This window comes from Pleuronectes platessa, chromosome 6 (genome assembly GCF_947347685.1).
Source record: "Pleuronectes platessa chromosome 6, fPlePla1.1, whole genome shotgun sequence".
In the NCBI taxonomy this organism is placed as follows: Eukaryota; Metazoa; Chordata; class Actinopteri; order Pleuronectiformes; family Pleuronectidae; genus Pleuronectes; species Pleuronectes platessa.
The window spans coordinates 17,775,915-17,790,805 of NC_070631.1; the positions used below are offsets into that span (position 1 = coordinate 17,775,915).

At 42.1% G+C, this 14,891-nt stretch overlaps 2 protein-coding genes across 3 annotated transcripts in view; both read left to right on the top strand.

The window, feature by feature from the left end:
• The window catches only part of LOC128442510 (neurexophilin-2), a 5,907-nt gene extending 1,598 nt beyond the window's left edge, over positions 1-4,309 (top strand). The window contains exon 2 of the mRNA XM_053424990.1: positions 3,067-4,309. Coding sequence (XP_053280965.1) covers positions 3,067-3,906 — 840 coding nt within the window. The 3' untranslated portion in view covers positions 3,907-4,309. The remainder of the gene's footprint in view (positions 1-3,066) is intronic.
• Positions 4,310-4,489: 180 nt separating this feature from the next.
• On the top strand, positions 4,490-12,528 carry LOC128442509 (serine hydroxymethyltransferase, mitochondrial). 2 transcript variants are annotated; one of them, XM_053424988.1, is made up of 13 exons: positions 4,504-4,593; positions 5,409-5,430; positions 5,608-5,816; positions 8,013-8,092; positions 8,556-8,756; positions 9,459-9,540; positions 9,694-9,816; positions 9,964-10,103; positions 10,225-10,387; positions 10,568-10,667; positions 10,901-11,056; positions 11,380-11,487; positions 11,721-12,528. In XM_053424988.1, the coding sequence occupies exons 1-13, from the start codon at positions 4,519-4,521 to the stop codon at positions 11,846-11,848; spliced, it is 1,587 nt and encodes a 528-aa protein (XP_053280963.1). In that variant the 5' UTR covers positions 4,504-4,518; the 3' UTR covers positions 11,849-12,528. The 2 variants fall into 2 exon arrangements, with proteins under 2 accessions (XP_053280964.1, XP_053280963.1); XM_053424989.1 differs by lacking the exon at positions 5,409-5,430 and having other exon boundaries at positions 4,490-4,593; positions 5,622-5,816.
• The last annotated feature ends 2,363 nt before the right edge of the window (positions 12,529-14,891 follow it).

Here is a 14,891-nt window from a genome sequence, read left to right on the forward strand (position 1 = left end):
TCAGAAATCCGGGGGAGAACATTCCTAAACCTCTGCCTCCGACACATTATGATGAAACTAGAATAAAGTCCTGAACAACAAGTGTGCAGAACTTTTTGCACACCTTGTGTCTCGACTCTCTGGATGCGTTGCTCACGCTGCATGAAGCTTTTTACTGACCTGACTAGTGAGGTGATCCAATTAGTTTTCACCCTCGACAGTGATTTATGTTTACATTGTTCTTTTTTACGTCTGTACAACATGTTACATCTGATCACAGGACAATGCTGCAAGTGAATCCGACAAATATCAGTCACATAAACATCCTCATTAATGAGTGGATTTATTGGGCTTATAATTAGATGCTTCATCGATCTAAACAATCACTTCATTTCTACAGTCGCTCTCCTCTCATATTTTCTGTGTCATTCTTTTTACAGTTAAGTGGAATTAGCCATGTTGTGTTTGTAACTGATGTTGTTTCCTCTGTGAGCAATGTCAATCAATCTGTAACTGGTAGCCATATAAACATATAAACATATATATACACATATTTACAAAAATAAAGTGCAGCTTCTCAATCTATTTAATACTTTAATAGTCAATTAGTTGCAATGAATGACGCCTTCTCTACAAATGCGATACGACAAGCTATGATATGACATGAGAAGTTACGAGAAGATATCATACTGTAAAAGTAGGACAAGAACGATTAGATACATTATGATTTGATACCATTAGATACAACAACATACGATACGAAACAAAGCGATACAATACCATAAGGTACAATAAGATATGATACAATGCAATAAGCTATGACAAGGTATTATATGATACAATAGGGTACAATACGATACAATTGAATACATCAAGATACACTAAAATCCAGCAAGATATGACACGGTGCAATACGATAAATGGGAAAGAAGGGGACATTTGCTGGGCTACAACAGCAGCAAAGGGATTTTTAAAAAGCCTCTGAAAACATGGAATATAATCACATCGGGAAAATATTCAATTGAATTCAAATGTATTTGTATCGCATTGAAATATAACATACATTATCTCGAGGCGCTCTACATAGTAATGTTCACACCTTGAAAATTATAGAGAAACCCATTCTACTAGTTCATAGGTCCAACAACTACTAACAATATATACAATGCAAATAGGTTTGCACATGGATGATTTTGACATTGCACAGACACAACTATAGAAGTTGCACTGACAATGGAAGAATTGCGGAAATGGAAAAGAGTTTAAATTAGGTTACACATGAGCAAATTCATTATTTCTTACAGTAGATACCTTTATATGGTGTATTTACAATGATGTAACAGCAACGACTGGGATGATGAAACTGAACTGCTCCTCACACTAGCGACAAGGTGAATCCAGGTGAAAGCCCAATCCTTAAAACAGGAAAGAGAAGATGGGATTATTTTTGTCTTTTTGAGACCGACAGAGAAGCTCAGTGTTGAAAAGATGCTGAGGACAGTTTGCACATTTGTTCACCTTTACGTTATAAATGGTGAATGAGCATCAATTTCAGCAGCGACCTGTGTGTTGACTGTGTCCGGGTCTCTTCTACAAACATATTGATTAATAAGCCAATGGATTCAGTTCATTATCAAGGTCGCACTGAAAAGAGGATCGGGAGTTTTAACAAGGCAACAAGAGTACGAGGGAGGACAGCCAAATTAAAACGTGTCCATGGAAATGGGGCTTTGACATTGTGTGTGGGCGTGTGCATGTTCCTTCCTGCAGTCCTTGCCTGAAGGGGCTGACCTACAGTATCGATCACCGTCAATCTCAATTTGCTCTCGTTCAGGGGATCTGACACGTCGAGGCGTAATTATTATCATCGATTAACTGCTTCCTTGTAATGTAGCTGCAGTGAAAACTGTCCTTCATCTGCGGTCGACCTGCTGATCCAAAGGGCTTCTCCCCTCTAATCTGTCTTGTGACTTTTTATTCTGCAGAGCTAATATTGATATGCTAGAGCTGCCTGCGAACATGATGACTGTGGAGTGATATAAACACAGGTGTAATGTGGCTTTTTTGAGGTACTATTGTGAAACTTTAACTAACCATCTGTGAGATATCACAGACATACATACATCCACCAAGGTCCCACAGTCCTCTAATGAAACCACATTCAAATGAACTAGATCCAGATTTGTATTTGAATCTGCACCAAATTGTACACACTCATAGATATCAGTCCCCTAAACCTGCCGGACTTCTTACATAAAGATCCACAAAGTATTCTCTGAGAAATCACTTGCAATGTTAACGAAAGTGAATAAAGAAATCCCTTTTTTAGCGTAATGCTGCTTGCAAACTAACAAACACAGAACAAACCCATAACCTCCCTGGAGGAGTTAACAAGGCAGAGGTGGAAGCACTCGAGGCGGGGGCAGGTTATCATGGAAGGAGGCACAGTAGACAAAAGGCAGGAAGTGAAGTGCACTGAAATGAGACACAAGGGCATGTAACAAAATAAAACACTGTCTGTGCAACAACAGAAAAAAACACAACTCAAATTAAGGAGCGGAAAAAAAAGAAAGTCTATGAATACAAATAAAAGAAATCAAAGAAATCTGTCCACAAGAAGTTGTGTTATAATTCTTTCAATACATTACAGGTTTTTTATTAATCCTAAAGACACATTTATTCACCTGGACCTGGACATGTGTAGATATTAGTTTTGAAAGTTCCATCTCTAAAATATCGGAATTATTGTGTTTGTTGTGCTCACAGCAAAGGTTGACAGCAACATGTCAGTGCTCCCATGAATAACTCTGGATGATCCACACACACACTGTCAGAAGATTTGATAGAGACTATCTTTTTGGTATCCACAGTAACAGAGAAGCTATTTGTGGAAATAAAGTTTATTATTATGACATCTAATTGTTCATGTCTATAAAAATCACTAACAGAAGTCTGTTCATATCTATTGGGTGGTGAGAGCAGTAGACACAGTTACCTCAAAACCAAGCCATTTTGAACCAGATCTACTTTACTTGTTACAAACCAAATGTCACAGCTCGTTATTTATGTTTTGATTCTTCTCTGCAGGTCCAAGAAACAGTGAATCCCTTGGACCAACAGTGGAGGGAGGGGGGAGGAGGAAGAGAAGACTCTGTGGGAGCTGCGCTGAAGGTGAAACACATCTCCAAAGATTTACAGATCATCTCCACCAAACACAAAACGCCTGCTTACGGCTCGCTCGGCCCGTACGGCTGGCCTCAGAACTTCTCCCAGGCCTTGGATCAGTATCTGTACCGCCCGGCTCCCAGATCTCCTGCCAAATCATCCACAAAGGCCAAGAAGATCCTGGGCTGGGGGGATTTCTACTTCAACGTGAAAACAGTCAAGTTCAGCCTCCTGGTGACGGGGAAAATCGTGGACCACATCAACGGGACTTTCAGCGTCTACTTCCGCCACAACTCCTCCCGTTTGGGGAACATATCCGTCAGCATCGTCCCGCCCTCCAAACCTGTGGGTTGGGAAGTTCTGCCTCCCGTGACTCAGAGCGCTCACACCAGAAACTCAGTCCTGGTTCCGGAAGTGACGCCCTCGAACCACAGCCTGCCTCACTCCACCAGCTCCACCCCTCCTGACCTGCAAAAGCAGCAGCAGCAGCAGCAGCCGGATGGGATGATGGTGACCGAACTCAACTGCAGGATTGAGTACCAGAGAACCAACCGGTCTAAGAAGACCAAGCCCTGCCTGTACAACCCAGGGCAGACGTGCTACTCAGAGAACACCCAGTCCCAGGCGGCCTGGATCTGCGCCAAGCCCTTTAAAGTGATATGCATCTTCATCGCCTTCACCGGCACCGACTACAGGCTGGTGCAGAAGATCTGTCCAGACCACAACTACCAGACGGAGCAGAACCAGCAGCACTTTGGATGATGGACTCTGTAAAGCTGAATCTGAGACGTCGAACACTGACTTTTCAAATATACTGTTTTTTAAGATGTTAAAAACACATGAGAGCAGTTTGAGCCAAAACTGATTTCTAGCTTACGTCCAGTGCAATGTGGCATGTTACGCACACACAAAAAACACCCATCATTCATTAAGATACTGTGCTTCAGACCATATGCTTATTTATAATATAGTAGAGCCCAATGGGTTAATAGCAGAAAAACCCACTGAACAGCTCCATGTTATATTTAACTTCGTATACAGTCATTTATTGAGTTTTGTTCTTTGAATATGTATCAATAGATGTGAAGACTTTAAATCCTAAATATTTGCTATTGGAAAAATGTGATTTCTTGCCTTCTTAATAAAAACAAAATGTACATTTCCAGTTGAGACTTCAGGGACAGAATTATCCGTAGTTTTGTAAAAATGAACTGACTTCAAAAGGTTTTTATACAATGAAATGTGCACATTAACAACGATTGGTACGTTTCTTCCTTCAAAGACGTGAACCAGTTGATTTACGCTTGGAATCACTTTTATCAGTGACCAGTGTCCCTGGCTCACTTCCAGTTTTTCCACTTTCACCTTTGCACCATGAGAGTGTTTGTGTTTTCCCAGCGCTCTGCTGTGACAGACATGTTTTCTCTCACGCTCCGGAAGACATTTTGGGTAAGTAGGTTTGTTCGATACTATACTTATTATATTTTACAGATTTTGTTTAATGCGTGCACAGATCCCCCCGTGTGTCTGCGTTAACTCAAATCACTAATTTCTACAAACTAGGTCAGTCTTGTCACCTCAGCTCACCTCTACCCTGACAGAGAATGGTTTGGAAATGCACATTGTGTGTTTTTTTGTGTTGTTTTTTCAGTGGCTCGGTTCCGACTTCATAAGTTTAACCATGTTTGTCTGATAATTGTGGTTGTTAGAAGAGAAAAGAGCCCCACTGTTTGTCCCAGAACATTTTTTGTTGGAGGAAAATTGACTGTACAGTCGGCTCTTTATGCAAAACTTAATATAGTCACAGCTTAGAGAACATAATGAACCCAACAGATGAAAGTAGAGTTGCTTCAACATGCTTGAATAGTAAACTGTGTATTAGGCCGAAGTGAAACATAGTTATGTAACATCATGCAGGTACAAGCTGCTTTCAACAAACACGACCCTGATAACCAAGTCACGACTTGTCTGGGTTTATTCCACATAACACTTTTCATGTCCAAGGTTTTCCATAACCGCTCCACTGAATAACACATTTGGTTTTTCACTGCCTTTCATTTAATGGATTGTTTAGAACATCAAAAGACACATAATTCCAGCTACCTTGTTTCAGAGCCCCCGGTGCAGAGCATTATAATTTTGAGTGATGAAAGTGTTTGTGCACAGGCGTACTCTTCATGAGCTTCTCGAAAAGACATAAAAGAAGCAATCTTAGACAATAGCAACCAAACAAGACCACTCGGAAACTTTTCAACCTTTCACAGCTTGCAGCACAATGGAGAGTTGCGTCAGATCCTGTGACTTGGTGTCAGTTTCCTCATTTGGGTTTTATAAGCGATGAGGAGCAGAACAATCTATTCAGGCTCTTCCCAAATCCGACTCACACAAGTATGAGGTAGAGAACAGTTTGACAACCATCAGAAAGTGGATAGATATCTTCTGACTCTTGTGTTTCTTGTGTATCCCCCACGCTGCAGCCCCTCTTCCCCAGGGTTTCGGGATGTTTGGTTCGAGATTGCCAAACCACTGTGGAGTCATGCAGACGAGGCCTCACCAGCTCCAGTGGCTGGACGGGACAGGAGAGCCTGGCCCAGGATGACCCAGAGATGTGGAGCCTCCTGCAGCAGGAGAAGGACCGGCAGTGTCGCGGCCTGGAGCTCATCGCATCAGAGGTGAGAGCCAACAATAAAAAAAAAAGACATGGGCAGAAGCAGTAGTAGAAGTGAGTGGAGATTTATTATGTTTCATCATCAGTTTAAGTTTCATGATTTTCATTTACCGTTACATTTAGTAATAAATATCAATTCCAAGACGAGATTTGAATTCACTGATCATGAAGTTGAGTTGAACGGAAACTGAGCAGTGGAGAGTAATTGAAAGTGATGAGGTAATATTGGAGAGTCAGGTAAATCCATTTATCGCTGATTTAAAAGAATATTGATTTAACTATTTTTTACAATGGCAGCATGATTAAACTTTAACATGTAGTCACTGTATTCCTGTAACGTGTGTTGTCGGCGTTACTCTGTTCAACCCTCTCAGACCACAGACTGTATATAAAGATGTCAGCTCCTCAAAAGTGAAGCCAGAGCCTCTAGATCACAGCTGAGACTGACTCGCGATTGGTCGAGGACCTCTCGCTCTAAATGCACAAGATGGCAGCGTTTTAATCCGGCATATTTTATATTTCTGGATAGTTGGAGGAAGTGGAGTCCGTCTTTATGTACAGTCCACGTCTTACACATGCTCTTCTCAATAAAAAAGTCCTTCATCAAGCAAATAAATGATTTAATTGTACACAAGGTGATAACATAGATATCATCTGTGGGTGAAATCCCTCAGATCGTGCAGGTTATATGTGGATCAATTTCACTTAATTGTCGACCATGATGCAAAGTTGCTGAGGCTTGACCTGTGACAAACAGGGTTAATTCATAATCAGTTCATTTATATACAAATATATTTCAATATGTAAATCTTGTGTGGTCACAGTTTTTCTTATTACCTGCAAAGCTTTTGATTTCATGCTTCGCTTAAGTTCTTCTCTGTGAAAGCAGCTGTTCAACCTGTGAATATGGAAGATGATAAAGACATTAAGACAGATTATATCACAAGGTTTTCTTTGGACAGACATGTTAAAGATGTTGTGTGTGAGACAGAAGGCAACAAAGACACTCAAGGAGGAGCCCATCCAGCCGTACAACCCCAGGTCACCAGAGCTGCCGTTTTTAGAATTGATCTGTTTTTCTTCACAGAGACTTCTTGCACATTCTCTCCCTGTGAAGAGTGAAAGTGACTGCTTTCATCTAAGTGGAAGCTGTGGAGAAAAGAAGGGAGCTTTCATTCCTTTATTCTCCAGCAATTATGAATCCAGCACCATCAGTCACAATGACATCTAAAAGATTTTCATATTTTTGCTCATGTGCTGCCAGTCAGTCAGTTGCCGTCGCAGGCTGACTCCCAACAGAGAGTCAGCGTCTTTTCTTCAGGAACAGTCAAATGATCCCAGTAGGTTCCCCCACTGATTTCTGCCATTGATCGACGGTGAGAGTGTGTGCGTGTGTGCGTGTGTGCGTGTGTGTGTGTGTGTGTGTGTGTGTGTGTGTGTGTGTGTGTGTGTGTGTGTGTGTGCTACTGTGTGTTGAGGTAGAGTTTTGAAAATGTCCTAGAGAGACACATGTCGCATGGGGGACAGGTTTGAAATCCCACAGCTATGATTGCGGGCTCCCTGAACAGAGGCAGGCTTAGTATAATAACAAGTCAGAGGGGGACAGAGAGAGGCAGATAGAGAGAGAGGCTGTGCAGGAGTGAGAGGAGGGAAAAACATTGAGACAGGAAGAAAAATTCATTTCCATTCATTTCCTTTTCTTTCTGCAGCTCCATCTCTCTTCTGACTCTCGTCTAGGGAGATTTGACATCTTGCCCGAGTCCCATGGGGATCAGGCAGAGTGAATATGGAGACATTTTTGACAGATTGCCTCATATTCATCCAATAATTTTGACTACCTCCAATATTTAGTTATATTTAAATGAGCTCATTTTAGCTTTCCGCAAGCTTTGACCTTTTGTAAAGATTAATGCAACAAATGTAACTGATTTAAATAGCTTTGTCCTTCTTTGATTCTGGAACGTGTCTTACTTTCTATAATTGGTGTTTATAAGAGAAATGCTAAACTAAAATAGACTGCAGGATAAATAGAGTTAGACTTTGGCTGTACTGTGTAGCCGGGTCCTCGCTGAAACAGATCTTCAGTCACCCTTATACAGTTTGAATTTATATGGGGACATTGTTCTGAATATTTAAGCCTGATAGAAAAGAAACAGTGTGCGGTTCTGGATCCTGACTCTGAGCTTGTTTGTCCTGTCAGAACTTTTGCAGCCGTGCGGCGCTCGAGGCCCAAGGTTCATGTCTGAACAACAAGTACTCTGAGGGCTACCCAGGACAAAGGTAACCACGAGGACAATGAACTTTCCAGTTCAGAATCCCAATGAATCCAGGGCTTCTGAAAAGTTTCATCAAATGTCAGTTAAGTGGACTTGTGTTGTTAATGTTACTCCCAGATTACAATTCAACACAAAGCTATAATATATCATGACACGGCAAAATATGATACTATGATATCATACAACACAATCTGACAAATTATAAATTATATGATACAGTACAATATGTGATATGATATAAAATAATGTGAAACAGTTACAAATTATTATCACATTGTTATATAAACATATAACAATTTCACTTGGTGCCCTAAAACAGAAAGCAAAATATGTAAAAATATAGACATTTTCAACACCTTGGGTAATATTTTTAGAATATTCAAATTTTTATTTAATATTAATATAACATTCCTCATCATTTGTCCCACCAAATGCATGAAGGTAATGGAGGCCTCTGTGTGTCACAGGTACTATGGAGGTGCAGAGGTAGTGGATCAGATTGAGCTGCTGTGTCAGAAACGAGCGCTCGCTGCCTTCGGTCTGGACCCCAGTGTGTGGGGCGTCAACGTCCAGCCATACTCCGGCTCCCCCGCTAACTTTGCAGCCTACACGTCTGTGCTTCAGCCTCACGACCGCATCATGGGCCTGGATCTGCCTGACGGAGGACAGTGAGTCAACATCTTTCTATAATGCCATCCCTGTAAAATGTGAAAAATAACCTAAAAATCTAGTTAAACTCTATTTATTATCATTTATCTCCAACAACAATAAGCAAAAGTTACTACTTATAAAAAGAGGCCAATTTTAAAATTGGGTAAAACTGATTTATTAAGTCCTACTCAGTACTTTTAAATGGAGATTTTATTAAATGTCTGACATTCATAGCATTACCAGTTACTGCAGTTTGACACTGGCAGAACAATAAACCGCATCAAACATGTAACTGTAATTTTCCTCTCAGAAGAGAAGGAAATACGGTCTGTAAATGTTCAGTATTATGCAATTGGGGCACGTGGAATGGGGGAGACTGGGATCAAACCAGCAACCTTCAGGTTAGTGAACGACCAGCTCTACCTCCAGTGCCACAGCCACCACAAATATATAATAAAGTTTATACGGTATAAGTAATATTGAGTCTCTAGATAATCAGACAAATACTAGATGGATAGGACAAAAGGACGGATGAATATGATGTGTTTCATAAAAATAATTTGTGCTAAATCTGATGATGTAAATATCCTGGTGAGATTGAAGAGAAACCAGGAGCTCGACAAGTCAGAACAAGTTCCCACAGAGCAGAAGAAGACCTCACATGAACCCCCCCGCTGCACATGCTGAACGCAAATAATGTCCACTCTGCAACATTTCAGCCTTACCCATGGCTACATGACAGATGCTAAGAGGATCTCGGCCACCTCCATCTACTTTGAGTCGATGCCTTACAAGCTGGACGTGAGTCATGTTTTTATATTTGGACTTTTAGAGACTAAGAATAAAGATTTGTATCATATTCATCAGAGCACGTCTGTTGGGGGAAATAATACCTCTCTGGCTGAAAAGATATCAACCTTTCCTGCATCTAAGTGTCCACCTTTATTATCTCAGCCCAAAACAGGTCTCATAGATTATGAGCGGCTGGAGACGACGGCCCGGCTCTTCAGGCCCAGACTCATCATCGCAGGAACCAGCGCCTACGCTCGCCTCATCGACTACGCTCGCATGAAGAAGGTACGTCCAATAGCAAGAAAGGAAATCATCAAGCTGAATAGAAAAACTGAAGAACATTAAAAGTAGGAAACACAAAATAAGTGTGTCCAATGAAACGTTTCCAAACGATGGCTGGTTTCACTTATTGTCTCTGACTGTGTGTTGCAGCTGTGTGTGGAGCTTAAAGCCTACCTGCTGGCAGATATGGCTCATATCAGCGGCCTGGTGGCAGCAGGGGCTGTTCCATCCCCTTTCCACCATGCTGACCTGGTCACATCCACTACCCATAAGTCCCTGCGTGGAGCGAGGTGAGGGCCTGGATGCAGTGGGACTCTGATAAGCTCTAGAGGACACGACAAGTTTATTATCACGTTTAACATTCAAAATGTCAGGCATTGTGTTCTTTCTCACTCTCTCTCCACTTTGCAGGGCCGGTCTGATCTTCTACCGCAAAGGCGTGCGATCTGTGGATACCAAAGGTCGGGAGGTGACCTACGACCTCCAGGACAGGGTGAACTTTGCCGTGTTCCCTTCGCTTCAGGGAGGGCCTCACAACCACGCCATTGCCGGGGTGGCCGTCGCCCTAAAACAGGTCCAGCTTACTTTTACATAAAAAATTCAACAAAAGCCTAGAGGAGATTAAAACCTCTGGGGAGGCCAATCTGCAGATCATTTTAAAACACAGCGTAATTTCAGTTGCTCATATATAAATCATTCATTCCTATCTGGAGTGTCCTGGTGTGGACTCTGTAACTGGGATTTTTCTCTGCAGGCGTCCACTCCCATGTTCAAACAGTACATCAGTCAAGTGATGCTGAACGCCAAGGCCATGGCTGACGCTCTGCTGAAGAGAGGCTACACCCTGGTGTCAGGTAGCGAAGTTGTTTAGTTGTACATGCACATACACAGGGTTAAGGTTAGAGTCAACCCTTTTCTTTATGGTTTTGTGTTTTTCCCACTGCTTCTGTATTTAGAATTAGTTCTAAGTAATATGGTTTTTCTGTCTTTCCATGTCCCTGACAAAGAAATCCTTTAAATCACTGTGATCATTAATTTTACGGAAAGTCTCTCCTCCTCCTCCTCCTCCTCCTCCTCTTCCTCTTAGGTGGAACCGACAACCATCTGGTCTTAGTTGACCTACGACCTCGCGGCATGGATGGGGCTCGGGCCGAGAGGGTCCTGGAGCTGGTGTCCATCACCGCCAACAAGAACACCTGCCCAGGAGACAAGAGCGCCCTCACTCCAGGAGGACTCAGGCTCGGTACTTCGATAAAAAACATGAAAGCTGGTGCAGGATGTGTGTGTAAATGGATTATTCTTGGTGACGAGCTGCAGGAGCTTGTTTGTGCAGAATCTGTCAACCAGTCAGTCTTCCTACCTGAATGATATTGGACCCTTTCTTCTCTGCCTGTCTGTCTCATAGCTTTCGTCTGTCTGTTCGTCTGTGTCCGTCAGCCTGTCTCTCATGAGTCAGCATGTCTCTCTCAACTGCACCAATCTTAACCTCCTCTTCAACTTTATCAACAGTGAAATCTTTTTTTTTATTCTTAATTTTCTTTTCTTCTGTCGTTGTTTTCTTCACAGGAACTCCGGCTCTGACGTCCCGACAGTTCAACGAGACAGACTTCAAGAAGGTTGTGGAATTAATTGATGAAGGGATTCAGATCGCACTGGATGTGAAGAAGAAGACTGGTGGGTGAAGAGGAGGAAGGAATTTCTTAACTTTGTGTAAACTGATGATTTATCCAGTGAGAATAGTAGAGGTATGGTGTTAATGGTAAACACAGGTTTCCAAGCACATGCTGGGGACATCTTCACGATATCATTTCTTTTTTTAAAGCAGTGAAGGATATTTTTAGACTGATTGATACGACTAAAACCAAAGGCTTGGTTCTGTTGTTGATGTTTCATCCGTCTCTCAACAGGAAACCTGGCCAGCTTCAGGTCCTTCCTGCTGCAGGACCCAAAGACAGTGTCACGCATCTCAGAGCTCCGCCAGCGGGTGGAGCTATTCTCAAGACCCTTCCCCATGCCAGGATTCACTGACCACTGACTACACCCCCTCACGACCCCATGGACATACTGGATCCTTCAGACCTGCTCTAATGTCACGTGTCAAAGTATTGAGACTGGTCAGAATATAATAATGTCATTCTATCTTAGTTGTATTAGCATCTCATTCAGCAGAAATATATAATAATTAGACGTTGACTACTTATTACAGTACTGGGCAAAAAAAGTTGGACTGCTTTGAAAAGTAATGTTTGAAACTACTAAGTGTGGGAAACTGTTTGTCTGATGACATGATTGATAATGCTATTCATTTACATGAAGTTGGAATTAATTTGATAAAATACCGTACTCTACTGTACATTATCTGGCAGTTGATATACTGACATGTTTCCTCTTGAGAGACAGAACAGCTAATAGACGACAGTAATTCTACTTGAATTTGGCTTTTTGTCACCAAACTCTTTTAAGAGCCCTTGTCGATGTAGGCTTTGTCCGGGAGCCTGGGAAACTCACAGCAGCTGCTTTGGGAATTGAAACACACTCACAGCTACACCGGTCTGCACCGACAACACAACAAACCAGAAACAATTATACAAACTTAATTTTGGGGGGTAAAACATACTAATGTCACATATTTAACTACACTTGGATTTGTTATTGTGAAGGATTTGCAAAGACAACAGTGGAGGCTGTGGATTGAAATAAAAGGTCTGAGTACAAGTTGGTTGACTTTTGGAATAAATCTCCCTGTCCCTTGCACTGGTCTCACTGTGGTACGTGGAAACCTGCTGCTGTGTAACACTTGATAGAGAGGCAGGAAAATGATTTATGTTTACAGTCGAAGGAAGGAGAAGACTTGAGATTCTGTAAACACTGATCTGTGTTAAGCTGCAGGCATTTCCTCTTCTCCTTTTCTCTGTCGACCTCGGTTCAGAAAGAGGAGATAAAAGACCCAGATCTGACAGGAAGATTAGTCGGAGCCAAAGAAAAAAACATCTTCATTCAGCTGTTTCCTGCCAATTTTAATATTTGTGCTACTGTCTCTTTAAGTCGCCCTGCTTTACCATATTAGTAATGCTAATAAGCACAGTTTGTTATATACGTGAGAAGATTATTACGTTATGTAACACCAGTGTCCTTCACTGTCTTCAGAAAAACCTTCTGAAGCTGCGTCTCGATTTATTTAAATGCTTCCTGGTGTCTGCTCCACGCAGTCAGTGATGTTCTAATGTCTTTCTCAGAGAATGATGTCTCCTCTTAAACACAAAGTGCTTCACAGTGCAGCACTAAACTTCTGCCTTATTATTTGTTTCACTGAAGAACTGAAGGAGCTTCTGTATTCGTCAGATGTCTTTTTAAGATCCGTCATTTAGTTTGAAATGTATTGCTACAGCTTCTGCCAGAGGAATGTGTCCCCTCCATAGAGAGAGAACAGCTGAATCACAGGTCAAAGGTCAGGGCAGCTCTCAGCTCTGTCGTCAGTAAAACACACAAGGACACACAGACACACACATGCAGCATCACAACACAAATAACGACTCATCTCTGTTTCTCATGACCTGACAACACCTTTGACGCAGTGTGTGCGTGTGTGTGTGTGTGTGTGTGTGTGTGGGGGGGGGGGGGGTTAAGCTTTAGGCCATTGAATATCCTTTTGGGAAATCATTTGATCCCACATTTTCCATCGCTCGAGGTCACCAGACCTCTCCTTGTTGCTGCAACATTCCCTGTGGCGTTCACAAGAAGGATGTTTTTTTAGGGGGATCTACGTTATTCTTATTCTCGCCTCGTTCCCTCGTTTTGTTGCGTTACTCTGTGGAGAGCCCACAGCCGACACTGAGATGAAGACGAGCACAGAGCCGAAGGAGAGGATGAGGTTTCTTAAGAGGATGAAACAGGAATCTCACCTTCACTGAACAAAGAACTCAGAGTAACTGTAAAACTTCTAAAAGTTTGTTTCATTTATCCTTCAGAGGTAGTGAGGTAGTTACTGAGGAAGAGAATAAAGCGTGAACGAGGCAGTTTGAAGTTATGGACTGACAAATTATGTGAGTGTTCCCACAGAGTTATGTTCGTTTTAACATAATCTTTCTCCATTTGCAGGATCATTTTTGAATTAGCACTTTCAGTATTCAATTCAGAATAAAGTAAGAATGGAAGAAACTTTCTGTTTATTTAATTTCAGTCAGTAACCATCTTTTCTTCTCTATGTGGCTATTTTTAGAGATGAAACCTTCACAGAAATCGTTCCTAATGGATCAAGATCGTCTCATTTTCATCCTACGTGTGCTCTGTATGCTCATTTCTGCAGACATATTAGTACCTGGTGACTGTGTGCATGTGTGTGTGTGTGTGTGTGTGTGTGTGTGTGTGTGCGTGTGTATATTCAGGTTTTACACAGTGTGCTCTGCTGTCATACATCAACGCCATGCTTAGGGACTGTTCAACATCCTGCCACTGTTGCCAATGATCAAAGACACAGGGCTCACACACATACACTGTTGCACATGGAGACACAGACACACACACACACACACACACACACACACACACACACACCACCACCACTAAATGTGGTGGTAGAAGCACCAATCATCAGGCTGCAAAGTGATGGCTCTGCAGATGGATCTGACCCATCAGAGTTGATGGTGATACGATGTGGAAAAAGATCTGTATCTAACTGTGTGCCGTGCAGGTGAAAGTCACCTGTCTGTGTGTGTGTGTGTGTGTGTGTGTGTGTGTCCGTGTGTGTCCATGTGTGTCCGTATGTGTGTGTGCGTGCGTGCATGAGAGTGTATCTCATGGAGACCCCAATAAACCTCAAGGGGACCAAAGCTTGGTCGTCATTAGGCAAAACCTAATTTTCAGAGGTCCTGGTTAAGATCAGATGTAAGATGTGAAACGTGGTTAGGTGAAGCTCAGGGTAGTCATGAAGTGAGCATGGATTGTGTTAGGGATAAGGATTTGGTTGAGCTGTCCATAATGAATGGAAGTCAAAGCAAAGTCCAAATAAAATAACTGCAAAACAAACGTGTGTGTGTGTTTGTGTGTGTGTGTGTGATGAATAATACTTTCATCCAAAC